We start from the raw sequence: 26,502 nt of genomic DNA, 5'->3' as shown, positions 1-26,502 counted from the left end.
CCGCATATTTGTTTTCTGATTTTTTTTCTAGTTTTTGCTGTTTTTCATGTTAAATACTAGATAGTTTCACCTTTTCAGGCCTCTAAAAATCTTACAAATGAAACTATTCAAGAAGGAAAATCCCTCCTCGGTTGAAAGAAAGGACACCAGGACAATGCGATATTGCTAGGCAAAGAATTTATAAATTAATAAAAACATTCCCTTTGTAGTGTTCTTCTAACAGCTTTTCCCAACTTTGTATTTTTGTCCTTTTTTCTAATGATTTCAAAATATAGAAAAATATTTCTGACAACATTCATCATTACATTATTCTTAGCATGATTTCCATTCTGTCCCGTTAGTTATTTCACATACCTCTGCATTTTTGACCCATTGCTTTTTACAATATTTACACATTAAATCTGTCCACATCATCTTTCAACTTCAAACGGGGGACACCAGAGCATTGCATAGATCACAGGGGAGAAATCAGTCAAGGGTGAAAAGTCAAAGCGTTTCAAAGAAAAAGGAAAAGTGAGAAGATGCTGTACATCCCGTGATACGCATTACAAATCAACACATGAAAATCAATTTCAAACATGGCACAAAGTGTACATGAAGTGTTACGAAATCAGATGTGAAAACAAGTTCTAAGAGGCAACTGAGTCCCTTCAGCTGAACTGTATACATTTTCAAAGCTAAATAGCAAAAACTGTTTCAGTTTGTTATATTCATACAGTCAAAATCTCTTGCAGAAACATACTGTCAAACCGTACGTGCACTGGAACTAAAATGTGTTGCAAAGTTAAAATGGAAGCCTCATCTGGCACACAGCTTTCAAAGCTCAGCTGCTGTGAAAATATGAGGGTTTTTTACCCACTTTTGAGTTGTGTTAGGGTGATGGAACAGCCAATCCCCCACCCTGAAACAAAAGGACGTGCTATAATTCCAATTCAAATGAAAGTCCGTGACAGTTGAACTTTGGCTTGCTGTTTGCAGTGGTTTGGCATGTAACATCTTGAATGTACAAAACACAGAAACTCAAAACATAATGTGCTCTGAATTTAGCCAAAACTAAACAATCTGAAAGATTCTGTTTTTAACTCATTGACAGATCAGTTGTAGTGTTCAAGTACATCTGTCTGAAGCAGTCAGTCAGTCAGCTGAGGGGGAAAAAAAACAACAAAACACAATATCTGTGACATTACACAACATTTTGTGAAGCTTAGCTTTGGGTTTACCACTCACCACCATCTTTGTCAGTTAACAGAGTCATAAAATCTAAATGTGATCAAGCAAATAAATTGGAGTCGGAGTAGAGTGGAGGTGAAACAAGGAATCAGAAACCATGACAGCTGAGACGCCTGTTTATCAAGCCAACACATTCACAAACATAAGACTTGATGCATTTTGAGGCCCTAACTCCTTATGGTAAGTAGATACATACATTTAACAATTTTTAAGTTCGTTAATTTGGTTCTCTCTGTCATTTTATTACAGGAAGATATTTTTGGTGACAGTTTCTGGCGGCCATTACAGGAACTGAAGTTAAAGACATTTCTGAATTGGCTTCAGCATCCAGCCGTGCTGCATGGTCTAAAGCCAAAATCCCTTTCCCAACTGTAAATTTAAAATACTTTAAATCAGTATTGGTGTTTGTGTATTTTAAAAGGCTTTCCCCCTGTCCACAATCCCTACTGGTGTCTGAACAGTTGGAGGGCTCACTTTCCCACCAGCAGAGGAAGCCATTTGCTGCCATTCATTCTTGTGGAGTATGAAAAACAACTTCCATAAAGCTAGGTAATCCATCACAGTAACCATGCAGCCGTGATTATAGTTGTTTTATTTCACTGTGTGTGAGTTGTATTTTTCCAGATCAGCGCTGCACTAAATTAAGCTCTGCTTACAGTCTGTCATCTAACAACTCCGGGAAGAAGTCAAAGTCCCTGGTACGAAATTAAAAAAAACCACCCCATTACAAACTTTGTCAAATGTATGTCTTTGTAGTCTTAAAAATGAAATACAACAGTATATATATAAAATACAAACAGTAAGCAGTGAAAAATGACTGCAGGAAGTGTAGACAGGATGTGCATGGGCTGAAATCCCAAATCAGAAAAAAAATTCTGTCGCAGAGGACCAATGCCAACAATTTAAGTTACTCAGCAACTCAGGGTTACTCAGGAGCTCCCTTTTTTTAGGGCTGAATCTCAAAAACACACCTTGCCCTGTTCAATAACCATCACCTGACAAAAATCTACTTTTTAAGGATGATTCCGGTTTATTACAGCTTGGGTCATATTTTCATAGGTTTAGCCATCGGTTCTATCATTTGACAATGTTGTAGTACCAATAAACTTGGTGAGTACAATTTTATCATAATAGTTTCCATCCTTTAACATTTTCCTTGTATTTGGCCATGTAACGTTTACTGTAAGCATATTATGTTAGGCATTGGCACCTTTTTTTGTGGAGTTATTTGAAAGCACTTTCAGCATTTAAAAAGTGCTAAATGAATAAGGTTTGTTACAGTATTCAGATTGTGTACCATGAAACGGTCTATGATTGCTTAAACAGACACACTGGGAGTTTCAGGTATTGAGATTGTCTTTGGTGTCCACGAATGTATCACAAAAATACAGATAACTCACTGAAATTGCTTAGTTACAATAACCAACTGACCAAGTAAGTGATCGTACTGAGAAGCTGAGCATTTACCATATTGCTCAAAATACAACTTATCTTTAACAGAACTGTTTGTAAAAATAGTTTAGTTTAAAAACACAATCTTGAGTGTAGAGTAGAGGAACCTGGTGAGGAATGAGACCCTCTGGCCTTTTTTTCTGTGCAAGGGAAACATTAATCTTGTTCTGAAAACACGGATGTAGAGCAGACTAGGTGAACAGATGGACGGTGTGAAGTGATTTCTCTACCAATTTGATTAGGCAAGAGCAAACATTCAGTGTGAAACGTGTTCTCTGAGCTCTGCAGGCACCGGGATGACTCACTAACCACTAAAACCTACTGCATGGAAGCTAATTTGAGCTCAGCACTCTTGCACAAACCATAGAAAACTTACTCTATACTACTTAATTGTTACTTAATTATAAACCTGGCCTTAATTGGCATGCAGAAACTCTTAACTAATGGCATTTAAAAAAAACACACTGTGGGGTGTTACGAAATGCGTCTAGAAATTCCTTAGAAAAGTGAGTTATAGTGTAATGAAGTACTACATTTACAAACATGCCAACCATGGCTATGGCTTTGACACATTGAGAAGGTCTCAACTTGTTGAGAAAGATGGAACAGTTGTCAAAAAATTATTAAATTTCAAAGAGTAAGACTTTGCAGGATGGCAGGCACATTTAGCAGTTTCTCGACTGCTAAAAGTTGAGAGAGAATGGCTAGTATGTGCAGACAACCAAATAATTTCACAGAAAGCTGGGTCATAGATGGATTTTGCATTGCAGTCATACAGCTAATGCTTCATTTTACAGGTTCACTATTTCCTAATAATTTTATTATAATTTCCTGGGGAGTTTACAGAGAAGAACTGAAAAAACTATTAAGAAATAACCTACCTGTAAAATAAAGAATTACCATCTCATAAAACAAACTACCAACAATTCAAAGCCTCAAAAGGTTTCTTAACGTTGAGGAAAAAAGTTGAAATAGATTTTGTCTTGGCAAAAGCTTTTAACACTGTGTGGCTGTGACTTCATTCAACCTCAGACACAAGAAAATAAATTAAAGGCCGATCACAACACTGGCTCCTCCACATCCTCACACACACACACACACACACACGCGCGCACACACACACACACTTATACTTGGTACCTAACAATGAAATGAAGAGATAGTAGCTATTACACTAATAAAAAAAGGGTGTTACTGTTAAATAAATAGCAGCATGTTAAGTTCCAAGTGGAACAGTTGTATGTTCAGTTTGGCCTGTCTCACCCAAAAGAGACATTTTGAAGCTAACTAAAACAAAAATGGAAAAACTGAAATGGAGATCGCTTCTTACGAGCGTCACCTTTAGCTCACAAACAGATCTGTTTAAAAAAAGGCAGTGAATGCCTCATGAGGACCTTTTTCTGTCAGTTCAAAGTAAATGGAAATCATGCCAACGCTCCCTAGACAAAACGTCCTTCCCTTCTCGCGTTTTTCTTGCAGACTCTCAGGTCTTTTAAAAAGACTAAATGACACACAAAAGGTATGAAATTGTAAAGCAGTGCTTCCTTTTCTATCCCACAGCCTCTTTTATGGCAACAGGTGAATGGCTTACTGATGGCCTGAAGAGTTGGCGTCACCTTTTGGAAAGGAGTCATTCGTCAAAATAAACTCGCATAGACAACGACAGACGCACCTGCTCCCGCATGTTGCTGATATGTCTAGAAAATGGTGCAAATGCAAAAGACAAACACGTTTAAAACAAAACATTAAAAAATGGCATTAATTATCCAAAGTTTTCCAGTACAATTGTGGTGGTCGTGCTGATTCACAGGAGAGAAAGTGGCTCTCTCTTTCACCTGTGTGTTCCAGTTTTCATCTCATTCATTGATGAAAAATAAAATGGACACTTGAGATGTTACTAGGAACACTTGCTGTTTTTCTGTGAGCTTTGTCTATTGGCCAGTCCTTGATAGTGGACGAAAAGCTCTGTGACGAAAGCAAAGATGAGTTTGACGTACAGAGATGGCCAAAGCTGATTGGATCACTTAGCCTAGCCTAAACTATCAATGTTTTCCTGCCAAACAATTTTTAGTGTTTGTCATAATTTTGTTGAGGACAAAACCTTCTTCTCCTGTGCCGCCTGAAAGCACCCTTTCAACTTAAAAGACAACGAGTATCGACTAGCACCAATATGTGCACCTATTTCTTTTATCTGTGGCTTTACTGTGTCACATTATACCATGACATGGTATGTGTATGTACAAGCTCCCAAATCTCAAGCATTTACTGAGATATTCTGTGTATAGAATGTAATATAATGATATGCACAATATCATATAAGTTTACAAGATGAGGAAAATTCTTCCAGTCCTATAGTTATCCTATAATGATTTTGGTACAAAAATGCCACTGTTTCCATCTTGCTTTTTGTCAGTGTCACTGCAGACGACCCACTTCAGTGACAGAAAAGTCTCAGTGGCTCCAGTCTGCTCCAGTCTGTCCTCTGGTGATTGGAGAATCCTATATAACTCTTTTTACAGCCAAAAAAGAAAAAAAAAGAAAAAAAGAAGAAGAAAGAAATGGAGGCTAAGAGCGAGTTTGAGGAGTTGACCGTCTATTCTTCTGCCTCCTGGCTGTGAGGGAAAGGCAGAATGACGGCGTGCTCTTGAGCCAGGGCAGCTAGCTCCTTGAGGAACTCACAGAAGATAACGGCACAGTAGACGGCGTTCTTCACTCGTAGTGCCTCAGCTTGCTTCTCCAGGCCAGAGGCCCCTCCGCCTCCACCGCCCCTGAACAGAGCGCTGTGCAGTGATTGGCCGCCGTCCCGTACGTGTGCAAGGGCCAGCTGAGCGGCGTGTCGAGCCCGGGTCGGGCTGTTGGTGTGACGAAGGATCAGGTCTCCGAGAGATGGTTTACGACTCTTCACTGGAACAAGGAAACATTTTACAAGTCATCACAGTGATAAAGGATATGTGACTTGAAATTAATCTGAACTCAAGGTCCACTTACTAGGTTTTTCCAGCTCTGTAAAAAAAAGCTACTAAATTGAGCTTGAGGTCAGATTATTTTGTTTCTCTCTTTTCATTAACGTTCATTAGAATAATTTCATGAATATGGTTGTCTCTTTAAAATATTTTTAAAATGTAAATGATGTCATTAATTCTTCTGTTTGTAATTCTTTTTAAAGTTAAATTGTATATAAAGCATTTTGAAACTACTGAATTGTGCTATATAAATAAACTTGTCCACTTTTTTAAAGAAAGATTTTAGACTAAATAATAGAAATAACTTGTTAAATAGACTTTTTGTGAGAAAATTAAGACAGTGACTCACATCAAGAGACATTTTTAGGCCTTGATAATTAACTGAATCACATGCAAAGAGATTTCTTATAAACTCCTGAGGAAATCTTATTCTGTTCCAGTTTAATAGCTATATCGGAAAGGCTTAAAAGCCGTCCTACTTTGCCTAATTAGATAGATACCAGAAACATATGACACACATACACACACACCTAGTGAATCAGAGCGCCGCAGGGGAGGAACTGCTGCAGGCGAGTCAGTCCAGTCCACTTTGCCTCGGGCCACCAAGTACTGCTGAGCTTTCTTCAGCATGGCAGGGAAGTCCTCATGTGAGGCTGCAAATGCCTCGATACGGTTCTTCACAGAACCTAGAACCTGAGGTGAGTCAGGGACAAAACTTTTAGAGTTTTGATTGATCTTCAAAAGCAACTGGCTTGTATTTGTTGATTACTTGGACAGTAAATTTCACTTTATTAATTTGACTTTAAAGATTCTGACATAGAGGATAAGACTTGAAGCTACGCTAGCAGTCCCTAGAGGCTGCAATGTACATTACACTCCACAGTATTAAAGTGCTGAATGGAAAGACACTACGATAAGGCTCTGAGTGTGGAGCTAGAGAAAAGGACATGGGGTCATTTAAATTGAAAGGGTTTACTTCCTTGCATTTATGAGTGTGTTCACACTGTGTGTGAATGAGTCACTCAACCAAAACTGAAGTGCTACTTTTTAAAAGTCCTGTCCAGTATTAGGCATCCATCTACAATATGAGAATATGGACAGAAATGGAATATGTAAAAGAAACATTATGCAAATGCATTGTGGGCTTGATGCTTTTGGAACAGAAGTTAGCACAGAAGTGAGGTGGGCTGAAAGTGGACAACCATGCCTAAATAATGAGACTAAAAACTCATTACTTCAAGTATAAATACAGAAACTATTTTCTCCAGTTTGTACTGAGCACCTGGTTTAGAAATGTAATACAGTTAAGGTCCATAGCAAGCATGGAGAGCATTCATAGGCCAATATATCACAGGTTCTGCATGGTGCAGTGTACCTGGATCAGTGACTTAACGCTGGGCTGGAAGACCATGTTGGTGTTGAGCAGGAAGGAGCGTAGGAGGGGCTGAGGATAGCAGGCCAGCTGGGCCACGATGCCTGTGAGCAGGATGTTGACGTACAGCGAGTTTTGGAGCATGTTCTCCAGCTTGGCAAACAGAACCACCATGAATGGACCTGCACAGAGAAAGATTGATGGTTCATTGAATGGAAAGATACGAGACACAACTTTAGCTCAGCTGCATGTGAACAAAACTAGGGATGAAATCAGAAGCGTCTTTGACAGATTTTTTTTAAATAACTGAGGTGGCGTAGAGGCTGTCAAACTGTGAAAAATATGCAGCAGGGTGCTTTAACAGCTTGTAGAGGTTAAATGGGGACAATGAAACTCGGCACCTTTCTTTAGCAGTGCTGCCACTGTGGCGAGTAAAACACTCTCTCCCCCATGAATTCAGGACTTTGACTTAATGAAAACCTGAGCCTATAAAGAAAGGTTATTACAAAGAAGAAGAATTGTTAAGTCTTGGGTGGATACTGCTGCTAGAAATGTTATTCAAGTGCTGTTAAAGCATGAAGCTGGTACTCAGACTACAGTGTACAGTATAATGCTGGCTAGCATAAGCAATCTTCAAATGCGCAGCAGTGTGATAAAAATCTGCTGGTTGCACCACACACTTCACTACTTATTTAAGAAGGCAACATACTTTCAGGGGAATTTCAGATTCAGTATTTGAAATAACAATGGAGGAAATAATTTATCCATTTTAGTCACTTTTGTTATTAAAGAAGTAAAATTTTCAAATTCTAACTGCAACTGAATTGTATCTTATGTAATTGGTTTAGAATCGTAGTATTGCTTATCATTACAAATGTATCTATCATTTTTGTATTGGATCATGGTACACAGCGAATAGTCAGAGAGAAAGAGACACACTGACAATAAAATAAAATACCACCCCTTAATGATGACCTTGTGCTGCACAACCAGGCATTGATAAAAATAAAAAATAAAAATACAACCAATAAAAGTCATTACACTTTTAACAGTGCCCCTCTGCAAATAAAACATCTAGGTTGAAAACACACATGCAGGAACATATGACATCAACAATGTGAGTCTTACCTGTGTACGGCTGAGAAGCAGGCTGATTTAGTGGTCTAGCAGGACTACAGAGGCCCACCACAGACCCTTCTCCCTTTGTGTCACCTGTCAGCTTCACCTCCAGGGCCAAGGACAGTTGTTGTTCCTCCTCCTGCCGCTCAGCAGACAGGGACTCTCTGGCAGTTTCCTCCTGCTGGCAGCTTGCTCTGTTGCGCTCCTTCACCCGCTCCTCCAGCTCCCTCAGCTCCTGTGTGAAGGCCTCGATGCTGATACCCTGGCCGTTAGAGTCTCCAGGGAGGTGTAGTTCTCCTGGTGCCTGCTCCAGCAGCTCCTGGATAAGACTCTCTACAGATTGTTGCGTCTGGTTGGCTTCTGGAAGCTCTGAGGATGCACTGTGTGGGTTTGAGATGTCACTGGTCAGCACTTTGGTGTCAGGCGCTGGCTGGGTGATGGAGCTCTGAGAGGGAATCTGGTTAGGGCAAAGAGATTTTGCATCACTCATTTCACTGTTGCTAAAAATGGACTGTGGGAGAGCAGTGTGGGAGGGGCAGGTGACAAGGGATCCATTTTGATTTGCGTTTTCATCCAAATACTGCTGCTCCCCCAAGTCTCTCTTCACTTTCTTTACCTCCAGTCCTCTGTCCCGATTGTCTGAACACCCATCCCCCTGCCCCACCGTTCCGTTATACATGGCCTGGTAGCTAACAGTGATGGCAGAAGTTGGAATGTGAGGAGCTGGGGACGAGGCGGGGTGGGAAGTTGATAAAGGGGTGGCTGAAGACGATGAGGGGGGGACGAGATGAGGTACAGGCTTTGGCAGGAGCTCCTCTCTCTGCAGGCTGCGTTTCTTGGAGCGTGGTGTGAGGCTGATGCAGTTGTTTTTGCCGATAGTAACGTCCCACTCTCCGCTGTCCCGCTCTGAGCTGCTCCACTCGGATCGTGCTGCAGCCACAATGGCTGCCCTATGCTGGCCTGGAGGGGTGTTACTGCTTCCTCCCTGCTGAAAAGAGAAGTGCTCAGGGAACATAGCCATGGAGGGGTTGGAGGTAGGGGGAGGTGGGGGTGGAGAGGCTGTGTTTGGGGAGGGGTTTTCTCCATCATAGGGTGCCGACCAATCACGGCAGGCCCAGGAGCAAAGCTCAATGCCCCGCCGGGCATCCTTGAGGTACTCCAGGTAACCTGAATCCCAGTCCAGACCCTCTGCGAGAGTCTGCTGCTGATGCATAGGGCTGTCAGGGGACAGGGGGTGGGAGCTAGATGGACCAGACTGCAGCGGCTCCATGCTGGTGGGGGTAGAGGGACCCCCTCCTCCTGATCCACCTCCACTGCTCTGTTGGCGGATGAAGAAAGCTAAGCGGGATGGGGTGCTGGGTCTGGCTGGGGCTGGAGACTCTGTGCTGGGACTGTTCAGTACTGTAGGATGACAGAATACAGACGCAAGCAGGCATTAACTTTCTAACACCACTGGTAAGTTAACATAAAACTTATTGGCTTTACAACTCAAACAAACATGAACACATACAACACAGAGAAGTTTGTTTTGATTTGATATTACAATTAGATGCAGAAAATTGGTCTTTCTACAGAGCCCAGCAGGTGTCATGAGAAAAAAAGGGCACGTAAATCAATCATTTGTGCTCTTGAATTACTTAATTTGAGCGCACGAATTAACAGAACACAACTTTACAAATGATTGTACACATTGCACAACATTTTAGGATTTATTAAAGGGATGTGAAAGATAACACAATGTAGTTTAACAGGCAGCAGCTTATTTAGACTTTTTTTCACAGATTATTTTTCACTGCTCAGGCTACACAGTGTTATATGTGCAGCTGGCCAGTACTGGTGAAACACAGTCAAATATAGTATCACAAAACACAACTCACAGTGTTGAGTGTTCACATATCCATAGTTGTTCACTTCATGTTTACAACCAAAGCTATAAGTGTGAATTGTTCCTTTTCCACAGGTGTTGCTCACCTTTGCCCCAGAATGCACTGTCCTCGTCCCGCTCACCAGAGGGTGTTGCATTCAGCCGGCAGCACTCTGGAATCAGCGACAGAAACTTGTCTGCTGACTTTCCATACACATCAGCCTCCCTGATAGCACGACGCTGACTCAGCATTACATGGGTACAGGGTAGTAGATACCTGGGAGCAAACCACACACACATATGCACAAACCATTTAATCTGGATTTACATAGTTATTCCCTATTCAGGCTGTCAAACATAAATTATTATTTCAAAACTTTAAACAGACTGTTGTTTGTGTTTTGGTGAAATCAAATTTTTGATACCACATTTTCATTGGCAATGTTGGCTATTTTATCTCGCTGGCGCAGGCCACCTGGTCACACACTGCAGTTATAAACTTTAGTTAATGTATTAATCAAGATTCTCAATCATCTTGGTGATGAAATACCCATAAGTACAAAGTCACAAACAGCGGGACGTGCTGTTTTATTCCTGAAGACAAACTTAGGCAAAACTGGCCTTGGAAGTTCACAAAAGTTCACAAAATGCTTGTAAAGATTTAAAATGTGGGCACAATATGTTCTCTATCAGTGACTAAACAACACTATCCCCTTGTTTAATTTTTCAACATTCTGAAATGAGGACACACATCTTAGTGACACAAACTGAGTGTTTCTTTGCCAATATGAAAATATATTTCACTAAAAAATAAAATTGCTCAAAGGACCCAGATACTACATCTAAAAACAACATATTAAATGAGCCTATGCTGAGATGTGCAGACATACCTGAGAATGAGCTGCAGCATGACGTCTTCACAATTCAGGGAGAGAAGAGTCCTGAAGAGGCTCAACGATACCATGCAGAGCTGCAACACATGGTCAGGAAAGTAGTTAGAAAACAGTTTTTATATATATAAAAATGTATTATTATTATTTTGTCACAAATCCCCATCAGAAATTTCACAAAATTTCCAGGTGTGTTCGAGTAATGAAAAACTGCTCAAGAATTTTTCAGGACGTGGGAATCCTGTGTTCAGTGGTACTGCTATATTAAAATGTTATCATGTGAGTGATACCAAAACTACAAAATATAAGACTTAAGTTGTCAAAAACCACAGCTTTCCTTTAAAGCTGAAGTCCTTACTTTCTGTTTTGTTTCCACTGTTTCCCTCTGCAGCCCTCTGAAATGATGTTTAAACTAAAACAAAGATGACAGCCACTGAAACATGAAACAGTGATGAAATCCTGTTTCTTTTTTCTAAACACTATGATTGTCTCAGAATGGCTGAAATGTATTTATTTGGAGGGAATTTAAGATTATGTATACAGGTTTGATTGTGGATTGTTTTACCAACTACATACAAAGTGTAACATAATACTTCTGTATTCTACTGGAGTCACTTTCAATAAATTATTGCTCTCAGCCCACTCACAACCCACACAACTGAGTTCACATAAGGGCCTTGAGGCTATCACACAAACACATATATATTTTTATACCCTTGAATTGCTGCTGATGCGTGTGAGCAGTGTGTCCAGGATGGTGTCATTGTCGTGGCGATGCAGCAGGATGAAGCGCAGGAAGGTTTTGAGGAGGGAAGTCTCTGACACGCTGCGCAGGAAAAGGTCCAGGTAGGCGGTGCTGGCGATCATCTCATCCACCGACGACTACAAACACACACACACACATTTGTATCCAAACTGCAAAAGAGGGCAGTGCGACAACTGTCCCATGAATAAGATGAAGTCTAAGATTAAAAACAGGCTATGAGACAATTTCTTGAAATATTGTGAAATGATTTTTTGTTTGACTCAGACTCTGACTCACTCTGTTTAAGAAAGTTCAGCAAATAAACCAGTTCACACAATTGTTCCAAGTCTCCTGCTAATTCACTTCAAACACATGATAAAAAATGTCTTCCGGTAACTTAAGAGGAGCCATAAACGAGTGGTCAATTTTCATCTGGTACACAATTTGTGGTCCACCTTATCCAGCTTTACTTACAGGGTCAGTTTACCCTAATCACAAAAAAAAATCTGGCCATGCAGGTAGATTGTGGTGCTCAAAGCAAAAGCTGCAAAATAGAAGCTTTGGAATCATTTTCTGACAAAAATGGTTCCAATGTAATTTGGTGACAGGGAGGTCTATGATTAACCAGAGTAACCGTGATCTTGTTTCGGCCACCCATCCTTTTCCTTCCCACCTTATGCAGTGCGGGGCCCATGACAGGTACGAGGAAGCCATTGTGGAGGTAGTCCAGGAGCTGGCAGCGGACCAGGGGATGAGCAACCTGCACCACAGCGTTGCAGAATTCCAGTGAGTTCATGAACAGCACAAGCGATGACACACCAATCCAGTCCTCCCGCCGCAGGGCATGCCAGTCGTCTCCTCGAACTTCAATCTTCCTAGGCAGAGAGGAGTAGAGAGCGCTGAGGCCGGTCGCCAACACCTGAGAAGAGACAGCGAGACTTCAGATGAGACAGCTGACTCTCAACAGCCCGAGTGGGTCAGTGGGTGATTGAGGTGCTGGACAGCTCTCAGGTAAAAATCTGTGTGTATCCTTGAAGTACAACGTTTTTTTGCAGATAAATTACTCGATTTTGTAACAATGGAAACAAAAAACAAAACAAAATAACAAACGAGAGCTGAAACAATAAGTCAATTAATTAAAAAGAATCAGCACCTATTTTGATTATAGACTAAGTCATTTTTCAAGCAAAATATTTTAGGTTTTGGACTGTTGGTCTGACAAAGTAATTTCAAGATGTCACCATTGGCTTATGAAAATTATGATGGGTAATTTTTTACCATTTTCTGACATTTTATAGACTAAATGATTAATCAATTAATCAAGAAAATATTCAGCAGATTAATGAATAATTAAAGTAATATGCAGCCCTATAATAAATCCCATAATAGATCCTACATGTTTATAATGTACATAATACTTCGTAGTGTTCTCTTGTACCTTGGCTGAAACACATTTTGTTTTCATAACACCACCAATGACTCTACGGATATGTACAACAGCTCACTTACCTATTGCACTCTTGAAAAGGGAGTTGAATAAGCAAAATGACTTCCCAGTATGTATAGACATGATGGAAAAGTTCCAATTTTACAGTTGAGGTAAAAGCCCTCATGTGACTTAGTGTTTTGACAACAGCTGATGACATTTATGAAACTGTATTTTTGCATTCTTGTTTGCTGGACCAGTGAAAATATATGATGGAGAAACCTGGTCCCGTTAGCCCGACTAAGCAAATGCAAACAACTCAATAATCAAAATTCATCAAATAAGAGCTCTACACTTAAACTGCAGGATGGGAGAAAAGAGGAGTGTGTTTGTGATGAGCACTGCTTAAAGTACCACACAGTAAGAGCTGTTACAGTTGTCTAAGAATCTATTGCTACATCCAAATGTGTCAAACAAAGCTGATTAGATTGTGTGAGAATGCACAGGCAGAAAACAGTGAGACTCAGGCAGAGAGGAGTGTGATCCTTGATGCCACCTCCACTGGTCCTTCTAGCCTGTAAGTAGGTCAGACTGAAGCTGCTGGAAGGAGGACGAGCAGAAAATAGCTAAGCTGACTCTTTAACACCAAAGTGAACAGGCAGAGTAACAGAGTACTGACCACAGCATAAAACTATGGTATACAGATATATTCATCACACAACACCGTTCACCCTCGTAATGCAGTTTTGAAGCTATAATGACGCTCATTTGTGTCATTTGTGACCAGATTTTGGCTGTTAAGACTGGATTTAGAACGATGGTCCTGATGTCCAAATGTATGCACACACGTCTTCGCCTTGCACTGAGTCACTATCAAAATTAAATCCAGCAGGCACACTCTATTTAGTAGACACACATTTTAAAGTGCAATCAGCAAAATATGACTCTTTAATAACACCTAGTGGCAGCTGGAAAAAACTACAACACAGGCAGACACCGCTCACAATCTTCTATATATTTTTTTGTCATTTACAGACTAAGACTAATTATTATCGCCATCACTGGCAGTGATGAAATGTCCCAGAAAGCACCTGGTAGATTCTTACAAAACAAAATCACTACTCTATCCCTCCAACGTCATATACACTAGCCTCTAAAACCTTCTACTAATAACAAAAGGCATCTTGTTCCAATCAAGACATTATCTACTTGTAGCACCACTGGTTTGTCTAGTATTGAAAAGTACAACCCTAACAAGACCCTCAAATTTGGTTTTATGAATATCAGATCATCTACTTAAGCCTCAGTGATAAATGATGGGCCCTTACTCCCAATTTTTTAGAAGAATTTGGTGATTTTATCTCAGTTCTTATTTCTCACTCTGATAAGATCTTAGTTATTGGTGACATCAATATTCACTTAAATAAGGCCTGTGACCCGCTTTGTACATGAACCTGCTCATAGCAGTCGTAACACCCTGGATTTGATTCTCTCCCTTGGGATAGAGGGGTCTGCCCCGGATGTTTCTTCTGTCTCATCCTCGGTGTCGGACAACTTTCTAATATGAAAATATGTCGAAAGAGACAGAGTGTTTTTGCTATTATATCTACAAGTAAAGTAAATTGTGATCACAACTTAATAGAAGATCTGTTTGTTTTGTTCTACGCTTAGACATTATTGATTTGTGTAAAGCAGCAGCATTTAGGGGTCTGTGTGACACAGAGGATTTTCGATTTATCTGTTTATCTTAAACATGGTAAACGTGTATTGTTGGGTGAGGTGCTTATTTTTTAAGATTTCTACAGGAAGCCTTCTAAGTTGAGACAAAGCTGATAGGATGTAGATAAGGATGAATGTTCTGTCAGAGTGCATAGTCATGTCCTTCCCCTTCCATTATCATACACACCATCACTAATAAATCAGAAGTAGATAGCACATTAGAAAAGAAATGCATCTTGCTAAACTGGAACCAGCAAAGACCTCAAACATTTACTTTGTTCAAACACATTCTGAACAAAACATTACAACTGTAACAGCGCACTTACACTTTAAAAAATAAGGACGATATCTTTCTGAGAACATGGGAACCTCTTATGAACCTCTAAACACCCGCCCCGCCCGGTTAGATGTGCTTTGATTCTATGTAGAAAAGAGATATACTGTATGTACTGTGACCACAGTTTATTTATTTTTCATCAATTATGTTATGATGAAAATAAATAAAGAAATAACTGAAAAAAGAAGTACATAGCACACACACCCCTCTCTTAAAAGCAGTGTTGAAAGCAAGCCAGGATCCCACATTATTAACTGTCCTCAACTATCACATCATTATAGAGTAGGTCATATTAATGTGTATAAAATACTGATGGCCCTTTTCTGTGAGAGCCAAAATTAACTATAAATAATAGAGTTGACTTTGATATTTTATGCATCGTATTGCCTAGGAATGTGAATTACAGTTAAGTCAGCTAAGCTAACAGTGGGGAAAAAAAAGGTTTTTGACCATATAACATAGCGTAAAAGAAAAGAAAAAGACAGGTTGTATATTTCCAAATATTTCCCTTTGAAAGAAGCTCAGTGGGATTTTACCCTGATGTTGGAAACTGAAAACTTGAGGATGTTAATAAACCATCAAACCCGAATGATCACCTTTATTTGGAGTCATGAGTTATTAACAATTTAACAACATAATTAATGAATGCTTGAATATTTGATATGCCCTTATAAGTTCAGCTGTCAGCCACATGCTGTGGCCCTTAAAAAAGCTGCCAAAAAAACAAAAATCTATGTTAATGTTACATGAGGCATCAGTAGTGTTGCTAAGGTTACCTGCAGTTTGATAAAACTTGCAAATATTTAGAATAGTAGTTAACTGTTGACCAGAACTAAATAAGTTTGAGTATAAATGTAGGATCTTCTGCTATTCAGAAACAAGTATTTTCTGTGGTCATGGTATATTGGAATTATCCTTTAACTTTACTTAAAATTTACTACAAAGTAAGGGAAATACTTACAACCAAGTCCAGTCCAGTTTTTTGTAAAGCCCAATATCACATACAATGTGTCAAAGGTCGGAAACACAACAGCAATAGTTTCAAGTGACACAACTCCCCCCAAAAACCTTGGGGGGAGTACGTAAAAAAATGTAAGAAACTTCAAGACAGGAAGAAAACCTGCATTACTGTATGAGCAAATACAAAGGATGTTCAAATTCAACATCTGTAACCACATCCTCTCCTAAACCCCCAGTTAACATCTAAAATACGACGCTTTCCATGATAACATGGTTTTCATGAACACCATCACTCACCGGGCAGAAGTAGGAGTTCTCAGCGATGTAACGTGCCACGGCCTCATTGCTGGCCGAGGCCGCCATGACCAGCAGCAGCGCGTCTCGGGCCTGCTGTCCGATGGCTCCGTCCCGGTGGATGAATGGCACGAGGAGGGAGAAGATCAACAGATTGGTGGAGCCCTGCTGAGCCGGCGCCGCCCGGAACAACATCTCTAGAACCACAGGCTGCCGGGCCATGGACACACAGACCTGGTGGGGATTTACAGTCACAATTAAAAACCGTACCATAGTTTAGCCTAAAATAGTGATGAAACACTGATGAAAAATCATGTCCAATGGAGAGTCAAAAGTGCATCTGTTATCATTACTAGGTAGGTTGTTATACATAACATGAACATCAGGTGTTGATATTGAATGATACCTCATTCCGAGGTGTCCTAAAATGATTGAACCGACTGCCATATCATTATTGTTCTATATGAGGACACCTCGGAGTGTTGGACTACAGTGTCAGATAATTTGCGTGTATGCCATGATCACTTTACAAAGAAAAAAGAAAAAAAAAGAAAAGCCATCTTCAAATCATCACCCATGGTTGTCAGTTTCACAAATGAGAGTTAGCTAGCTGTTAGTTATTATGGATGCCTGCAGTGTAATATACTGTACCTTATGCTCAAATCTGGAACACTGGTTAACTCCTGAGTGAAACTATGTTTGAGGTGTCCTGTTCTATGATTTTAACGTAAAGCTGTCAGCCAATCAGGAAAAAGCCATGGCTACTATATAAATAAATTAGAGATACAAGCAGGACAAGGTACGTTTAACATTTTTTTTAACACTTTCTTCTGATTTTAGCAAAGCCAATCCACCATTTCATCCAAATTCAGCATTTTCTTTCCTTTTTCCTTTTACATGTACATTGCAGTTAAATTAGCAAGGTAAACTTCTTGCAGTGCAAACTTCCCCCTAAAGCGTTCTCCTGGAATTTCTAGAGTTACCAGAACAATCATAGTCTACCTCAGTCTGACTGTCAAGACAAAAAAATCTGCATTATGTTGGTAGAAATAGTTGTTACGTGTGTGGTATCTAGTCTTTGTAGGTCTCAATAACCTTAAGATCTGTTCTCACCTTTAGATGACATTTTGCAAATTCAAGGCCAACAACGAACAAGTTCTAATGTAGATTGTCAGCAACTATATACACATTAGATAAGTATGTAGACCGTAGGTGAACGTACCTGGTTGAGCAGCAGTACCAGGCTGTTTTCCAGGGCCGAAGGACAACCAAGTTCTGAGTCAGCGCAAGCTCCCAGCAGCCTCAGCAGGGGGTGGAGGACGGCTGTGTGCTGCAGCAGAGGCTGCTGGGACTGGCCGATGAGCATCTCAAACAGCTTGAGCAGCGCCCCCTGGCTGTCTGGGTCCAGGCCGCGGCGGAGGTGCCACTGAACCAGACATTCCAGAATATTCTCGGTGACCACCAGCTCCAGTATGGGGCCCATAAGTGCCACGCTGGCACCGCCCTCTGAGCTCTCAGCAGGCCGCTCCTCTGCCAGCAGACATAACATCTGGTCGGTGTGATTCCTTACTGCCGTCAGGTCATCGCTGGAGGATGAAGGCTCGTGCTGCTCCAACACCCAAGAGACCTGAATAAAGGAACAGTGTTTTAGTGTAATGTTTAACTCTTAACACTGCTGTCCTTCTATGAGGAGATGAAAAAATAACAAAAGTGTGACCTCTAAAAGACATTTAGAGACATTCCATTTCAATTCAGTTCTGAATTGAGGTTTTGAATTCAGTATGCATACAACAGTGGGGTTATTAGACTGGTTAAATTCATTAATCTGGACATTTTGATATGTCACAGTAGGAAAAGCGCAGGTGTAATTAATGAAATGAATGATGGCTGATTTGCATTTAGCGGCTTCGGTTTCAGGGTATTGTCTGTGGCTCACTGTCACACAGGCTGTGTCCGAAATCACTCTGTATTTACTATATATTCCACTATATTTACTGTTTGACATTTTATTTAAGTGTCTGAATTCTAGGTGTGAAATCTATGCTCTATGAGTGGAATGAAAAAAGTAATGTCCATGGCATGCACACTACTTTCTGCTAACATAACGTTCCAATAACGCAATGTGGTGCATTTTCTAGATATCAAAATTACAGTTTTGCAACACTACGGCTGTCAGTGATGAAGCAAAATGCAAATGATGATGACTCATAAGTGTCTAACTTTACTGCTCACTAATTGTTAAGCGTTCGGTATGTAGGGAGTAGTGAATTGGTGAACAAGTAAGTCATTTCAGACACAGCCAATGTCACAGGCCTCTTGATTTGAACGTAGCAGTTGTTCATGTTATTGGTAAAACCTGTGTTTTTTCTACTATGACAAGTCACAATGTCTGCTTTGAAAAGGGCCTATTTGTTATGGATGACAGATATGATGGACTGTCAAATCTGAAAATCTTTGCCCCTTTTGATCTGTTGAAAAATGTGTTTGCTGTATTTTCTACCCTTAAAAATAAAAATAAAAAAAAGGTGTTATATGAACATTTACTTTAAATTTTTACAAAGTAACTGATTTACTGAATTCTAAAATGCGTTCACAGATATTATAAATGCAGTAAAAGTAATTACTGGCACTGCAACACGGTACAGATAAAATGTAACAAAATTGCACAGTAGTGGTATAAAAATAAACACATTGACAAATGAGGAGAGATTTCACAACATTTATCAGGAGGTCCAGCAGTCAGCATGACTACAGCAATGATGAATTTGCAGATGTGCGAGCAGCTTCTGCAGATAAGGGATGTGCTTCATGGTGTTTTAGCAGCTTGAAGTGTGTGTTAAATGTAGCCTATGAGCTGGAGGACTGGAGCCTAATAAAAAATAATGTTGCATAGCGCATATTTATGTTTGTACACACAAATATGATATGTTGCAATTCAGTTACAACATATCCACCTTTTAAGTATGATGTCTGCTTATTCTATAATGGATTTCTCCTTGAACAATTAGTAAGCATCCATGCAAAATGTCCAGTTGCAAAGCTTAAACACACCATTGAGCCAGACCAATAAGTATCACTCAGATGTCTTATTTTGCCTCTGAGGAAATTCAACAGCTAGGAAGTGGCAAGGCTCTGTAACCTATGAAACTTTCAGCCAGTGATTGGACATAAGCCAGTCACATTGTTAAAGTAGACTGACTGACTACTGTCATCAGCACTGGCACTGCCAACTGAATGTGTGAATATTCACACTTGGTGTCTGGACAGATAATCATTCACTAAAACAAATGAAGAGCCTTAAAATTTGAACTGGTTTCTTTGTCATTTACTGTCACCAAAAGTGAACATTCAAGCTTTATCTGTATGCTGCTCAACACAAAACAAAGAAAACAAAACCTGCCAATATTTTCTCAACCATTGTAAATTACTTGTGCAAACATTTATCAATAGAAAATCAATTCTCTGTTAACAGAAAAAATTTGAAATTTTGATAATCAATTAATTGTGTAATTTATCAAGCATATAATTGTAAACTGAATATCTTTGGGTGGTTGATTGGACAAAACAAGCAATTTGAAGAATTCACTTGCTCTGGGGAATTTGGTTGATCACATTTTTCCCTGTTCTGACATTAAATAGACTAAATTGTTCAAAACAATAAAATTATTGTTAGTTGCAGCCCTAAACAGGTTAAAGCAAAGGTTTTCAAAGTCTGACACACATAATCCAAACTACTTAAGTACTTTCAAATAAGTGGTTTGGATAGTATTGTTCTACTGAGTACTTCTAAACCCTTCTGATGGCCTGTGTGGTTGCCCTGTACACTTAATGGTAAAGCTGAGTATAGCAGAGATGCTGTGTCTCCACATCTCAGCTATGAAGTTTGTGAGTAAAATATTATTCAGTAAAACTAAAATCCAAGTTGTAAAAAATGAAATTTTGAGGCCGCAAAGTGTACAATATGTCATTATCATAACAAAATATGTAATTTCATCAAAATTTAAGAGAAGAGGCTTGTCTCCAGCTCACCTGTCTCCAGTGGTTCTTAAACACCATGAGGCAGGTCTCCGGGTCTGCAGTGCACGGGCTGGAGGGGGCGGCGCTCCGGCCGGACCGACTCCCAGGACCCCGAGGGTTCAACCTGCTCAGCCAGCTCATGCTGGACCCACTGAGAGGCAGGTCACAAGAATTCAAAGACGAGAGGATTTCCAGTTAAAAAGGTCGGAGTATAGAAGCAACAGAAGGCAAAAAGAAATTAAGAGGGAAGAAAAGGAAGGAAGGAAGGAGGAGGAGGAGGAGGAGGAGGAGGATGGTAAAGGGGAGGGAAAGTGTGTCTAAACAGAGAGAAGGAGGGCAGCTGCAAACGCGCTGTCACTGCCGTTCAGTGTACGTCTAGGAAAAACCCACTGCTGCTTTAGAATCTGAGTGACCCTGTCCTCCCTGTAGACCCTGTCATCCAGTCTGAAGCCAACACCACTCCATAGCCAGTCAGGACGGGCACTCTGCACTGTGTAAACAAAGAAAAAAACAGAACATAGACATCAGCATGTAAACCTGAATCTGTAAGACATTTCACAACCTTCCAAATCCTTCTTTTAAGGCTCCCAAAATATAAATATGCAATTGTGTGTTTTCCAAGTGTACATTACTTGAATATCGTCCTGTATTTCCCTCAGTTTGGCTCTGAAAAAGTAATGTTCTAGTTTTTATATTTATGGTAGTCGCTGTGTATGTCACACTATGCACCAAATCTAAAACTGATGGGGAAAAGTGCTTTACCCAACAATTATACATGTCTGACGCCCACCACATCAATAAAATTCTGAAAGTGTATTATTCATGCCAGCAGTTCATGTAGGAAATATGGATATAATATTCAGTCACTGTATATTTGATTTTGCAAGATGATAGCAAAATATACATTGTGAAAATGTAGGCCTACATTTTTCTCAAAACTTAAGAGAAATAATAGGAATGTCTGTTTTAGGTAATCTAGTAAATTAAACTTGAATTAAATATCTGAAAAATCAAGATATTTCATCACATTAATGGAAAAAAATGTAATCCAGTATTTCCATAAAGAAGTCCTATTCATTCATTTGCGGCATAGCATGAAATGGTCCCATACAGCCAAACATATTAAAGTGACAACTACCTCAATATAAACTGGAGAGCTAAACCTCTGTCAGCATGCATTGTCCCGCCCTCCAGCCCTACAAAACACCTCTTTAATTCAGAAATATAATAATTTGTGCTGAAGAGCATCTGTGTTTTTTTGTGTTTTCCTAAACAAACATAAGTCAGCCTCTACAGTATGTCGTTACCAGGGAAACCATTCGGTCCTTCTGTGGAAAAGCTACAGCCAGTCCACCTTCTGCTCAACATACGAGTAACTGTCTGTCCTTTATGTCGTTTATTATGGATGCAAATTCCAAGCAATTTTCTTGCTTCAAGCATGAGCCAAGTTAATGACAGATTAATCATTAAAGCTTATAAAGATGCATGCTTTTCTTCAATGAAAGCTTTACTTCAATGATTTACATGGGTGATTTCTGCCCCACAACCATAGCAAATTCAGTACTTCAATCCAAAATATTGCCACTCAAAATAGCTGTTCCTGCTCCAACCAACCTTTATTCAACAAACTGGCCAAAAAGTCAGAAAGGTTAAACAAAACATTTTTGTACAATTTACAGGCTTTACTGAAGGGCATAAATTAGATGAGACTCTACTTAAAACAAAGCGTAATCCATTCTTGTATCAACTAAAAAGGTTCTATAAAATGGGCTACACAGATCTCCTGACAACAGATTTATGTCTTAGTAGTATCTACGTTGCATGCAAAGTGTGTTCTCTTTAAGTTTTTGTTGATAAGAAATACGGTTGATCTGTTTTGCACAATATCGCAAGGAAGCAAAGATAAAAAAGGAAGCAGTCACAGGGAACTCACGAAGAGTTGCAGGCAACAGGCACTTGTACTTTAGTTTGGGCAAACTTAAACCTCCAACACGTCATTTTTATCAGTGACACCTTTGCCGTCATATTGAAGATGCACAAATCCTCCACCTTTGTGCACTGCCAGTTACTTTATTCTTGATCCATTAATTATCATCATTAACATCCCTAACGCCAGCGACACACTGCCTGAATTGCGTTGCTACTGCCAGTCTTATCTTTCTGCAATGAGTTTGCTTTTGATAGATACAATACAATAAAGGCCTCGTTAACAAATGAAGGGATTCTGTCGACAGAAACACTAGAGGGCTTTTAATCTGTCCCTAAATTAGCTAGGTTTTGTTCAAGATATTAACCACAGAAAAAAAAAGCTGCAGTCAATTTGTGAAAGCCTGAGCTTCATTCATTATTATGATAGTCACAGTCCTACAAATGCCACAAAGAAGACAGTAAAGGCTTATGTTTTGCTTGTGCTGTAGTTAGGTTGTAGTTCTGCCACGTAAGTATATACACCTTTTTTATAGCAAAAGGTGTTTGTTTTTGCATTTCAGAAATTTTTTTTCCCTTAAAACCGAGGATTTAATATGGCACAGATAATATTATTTTATGTAATTAAAGCAAGATTTTTCTAAAAAGGAAACCAATTAGTTGTTCATTTTAAGAGATCTGTCTTATTTTCTCTTTTGCATATTTCACATCCTGATAACTCCAAAAATATCTGCCGGAAGCAGTGTTTTTAGTGATTTATTGTGAGGATTACTTGGAAACAACTGACCAGCTGGATAAACAGTGGAGAAGTGGATTATGCTGCAGGAGTGGTTTTGATGCCTTTTTTTTTTTTGTTTGCTGTGACTCTGTGTTGCCATCGGAAATGAATGAAGGAGCAAACTGCAAACATTGGAGACCCACCTTTCAAGCCAACAGGCCTATTCAATACTTAAAAGATATATTTTCTTTGGCTTATTCCTTTAAGAGAAACCTGGTTATCAAAGTTTGATTTCTGCTGGAGAAACCCGATTTCACTAAAATGCATTTAGTTCATAGTTAATGTCACAAGCATTGGTTAATGGAGTTTCAAACCTATTTATGTGAAGCTGTTTGCCTTCAAGTGTTGAATAAAAGATCATTCATAAGACCCCTCTGGTTGGCCCAGCAAGGTTCAGTAGATTAATGACTTCAGTGCCACACTGTTGTTAAGGAAGTCTAGATATAAACTTAAAAATTAGATTACAAAAGTATTTGTTATTACTTGTGAGAGTAACAGATTTGATGACTTCTGAGTCGACTTCCCTATATCAATAAGGAAAAATGCTTTTCTTTATTGAATATCTATACAGAAAAAGCACTGAAAAAGGCAGGTAAAATTTAACGTCCACACCTTTTTTTTTTTTTTTTTTAATAATTCACCAGCCCTCAGCAGGTTAGTCAAAGTTAATGATACTCAAGTTGCTCAGAGAAAATTCTATCTTTTCTTTAAATGCACTAAATGAATCCATTTCCAGACATTAAAGCGGAAAGAAACTCAACCCACAAAGAGTCAAAATAGAGATATCTATAGCAAAATAACAGACTGAAAATAAGCTCGATGAAAATAGAGTATGTCTATGATTCACCATATGCAATTACCTTAAATGCACATAAGCCAGTTTTCCTCAGCATTTAAGACAAAACTTTCCGACCGTGACATGCAGGACTCGGCTAATATGAGGTATACCACATACGGAAATTCAAAATGTGTTTTATTTTCAGGTCACACACACGGCATCATAAAAACCACCCATGAAATGTGTTCAAAGTTCAACTACAGATTCCACTAAAGGGAGGCTGCCTTTTTAAAGACAAGAAAGTTTGACAAAAGGTTCGTGATTAAACACACCATACCAGTTTGTCTTGACTGTTATAATATACACTACAAAGTCTACAGGCCAAGATATACTCTCTCAGAAGTTCAGACAGACTGAAAGTAGAGAAAAGCTAGCTTCCAAAGTTTCTGTGACTTCCTACAACTGACAAACTGACAGCCACACCTGCTTTCTGCAGGATATTGGCCAGGTGTACACAGGTGTGAAAACTGGCAGTGCTCCAAGGTCTCTGCAAATTCTGTCCTTCACATTCGCACTACCTGTACTGGTCTCCCTCAAAATTTTAATCTCAAGGGACTTCCTAGTTAAATAAAGGTTGAATTTAAAAAAAATGCAATCATTTATTTCCTGTAGCCTGTTTACTGATTTCTTGTACCAACAAATACTTTCGCTCTGTAACCACCACCCCTCACTATGACCACCAGCTTCTCAACCCACCTTCAAAAGTTGTCTAAAATAAAAAAAAAATTAAAAAAGGATGTTTCTGTTATGACACACAATGCATAATCCAAGCTTATTCTGAGAATAGATTTCAGCCTTAAAAGTGAACTGATCAGGCAAAACACTAGGTCTATATAAAAGACATCTACACTGGAGATACAAAAATCTTGTCATGCAATGCTTAGGTGGGTCACTTTCAATCAGTTCTCTGGAGATGTCAGTGACTGTTCCCAAAACAGAACAAACTTCAAGTGCATCACTTTGTCATTTAGTCTTAATGCGAAGCAGACCTTTGCCTATATAAAATGCAATTACTTTAATTATCAATTAATATGCAGCTTATTTTCTAGATTAATTGATTAAATAGTGAAAAATGTCCATCACGATTTCCCAGAGCCCTGGTGACATGGCCATATCTAAATTGCTTGTTTTATCCGACCAACACTCCAGAACCCAAAGATATTTAATGTACCTCCATCGAGACTAACGGAACCAGCAAATATCCGCATTGGAGAAGGTTAAACCAGTGAATTTGTGGCGTTTGGCATTTTCAAATTTGTTGCAGATTAATTTTCTGTCAATCAAATTATTTGAGCATGAAAGTTCATTCTTGACCTTGAGTTTGTCAAAATAGCAAAATTATAGTTTGAAGCAGAAAATATGAAATCAAAGAAATACTTGAAAGTTTTCAATACTATATGCTACAGTCACATTCCAGTCAATACTCAGAGTATTGATATTCAATACCCAGCCCTACACTTTGAGAGTGGCCATTTGCCTTTGATCAAGAGAACTGATCTACTCAATCTCTAGGTGCATTTAGAGTACAGATTATTGAAGAATTAAGTGTTTTAGCCACAGTTGACATGGTTTGAGATAACAACAAAAGCACTCCTTGTGGTTAAGTTTCAGAGAAAACAATATCCACTCATTTAGCGTTCATTCAGGACGCCAACGTTCACAGATCGTATCATGCAAAGTCAGACATCAATCACTGCAGTGTTTTGAGTCATGTGTCCCCTTCAGTCTGACAGACTGTTAGCGCAACCATCAAATAGTACGTCCTTGCCTTTAAAATGATTGATTAATTAACGTTATCTTATTAGCATTTGGGCTTTACGCCTGATCTTGAAGTCATCATCCTGCGCCAGATCTCATGTTAGCGAACCGAAGCGGCGACGCTAGGGTCCGCCGGAAAACAACAATCAATGCATGTCAATAGCGAGATGATGTAGCAAGCTAGTTGATACAGCACAGATAATTAGCCCGTTTAGAAATGTCAACCATGTATATAGTTATTTTATCAAGTTGAAGTGCTGGTGCACTTTAATATTAGTTAATTCCGAAGTTACTCACCTTGGATGTTTGTAGGAGTCTCAACAGTTGTTGCGAGGTGCTGATTTCCACAGATACCTGCTAGCTGGTTGCTAGTAAGTTAGCGCTGGTGGGTTGCTAACGACTAGCTGCTAATGAATTCCACAATGTCAGAGCAGTAAACGGATGACCAGCACGCAAGTAACCTGGAGACAACCAGCGAGCTAGACCACACTGAGCCGGGGAAGCTAACAAATGAACCACTCCTTCGTTCGGGCTGCTGTGCATCCTGTTAGCGACATATAAACATCCCATTTGATGATTTCTCAAGCACTCTTCTCTTTCCCGCAGCCATCTTACTTTAACTCCTCCCACACGACTTCTCTGACTCACACCCACAGCGACTCTGCCCCACTCTGCTGTATGAAGGGTTTAAAGTGCCAAAATTAAGGAGCAAACACTGTGACCCAATTCCATACTAACTCTTCATTGTGTACTAATGTTGATATGGGTTATGTTAGGCCGTTAGTATGAGAAACAGATGAAAAGTAATCCAGAA

At 39.5% G+C, this 26,502-nt stretch overlaps 1 protein-coding gene across 1 annotated transcript; it reads right to left on the bottom strand.

Annotated features, from left to right (window-relative positions):
- Window positions 1-160: 160 nt before the first annotated feature.
- Window positions 161-26,357, bottom strand: fhip1b (FHF complex subunit HOOK interacting protein 1B). Its single transcript, XM_044215665.1, has 13 exons — window positions 25,986-26,357; window positions 20,779-20,878; window positions 20,401-20,539; window positions 17,594-17,998; window positions 16,375-16,605; window positions 12,309-12,554; window positions 11,605-11,772; window positions 10,891-10,970; window positions 10,108-10,277; window positions 8,146-9,537; window positions 7,021-7,199; window positions 6,176-6,338; window positions 161-5,586 (listed from the first exon to the last, which is right to left on the bottom strand). The coding sequence occupies exons 3-13, from the start codon at window positions 20,527-20,529 to the stop codon at window positions 5,276-5,278; spliced, it is 3,474 nt and encodes a 1,157-aa protein (XP_044071600.1). The 5' UTR covers window positions 20,530-20,539; window positions 20,779-20,878; window positions 25,986-26,357; the 3' UTR covers window positions 161-5,275.
- Window positions 26,358-26,502: the final 145 nt, after the last annotated feature.

This window comes from Siniperca chuatsi, linkage group LG12 (genome assembly GCF_020085105.1).
Source record: "Siniperca chuatsi isolate FFG_IHB_CAS linkage group LG12, ASM2008510v1, whole genome shotgun sequence".
Classification (NCBI taxonomy): domain Eukaryota; kingdom Metazoa; phylum Chordata; class Actinopteri; order Centrarchiformes; family Sinipercidae; genus Siniperca; species Siniperca chuatsi.
This window is presented reverse-complemented; position numbering and strand designations above follow the sequence as displayed.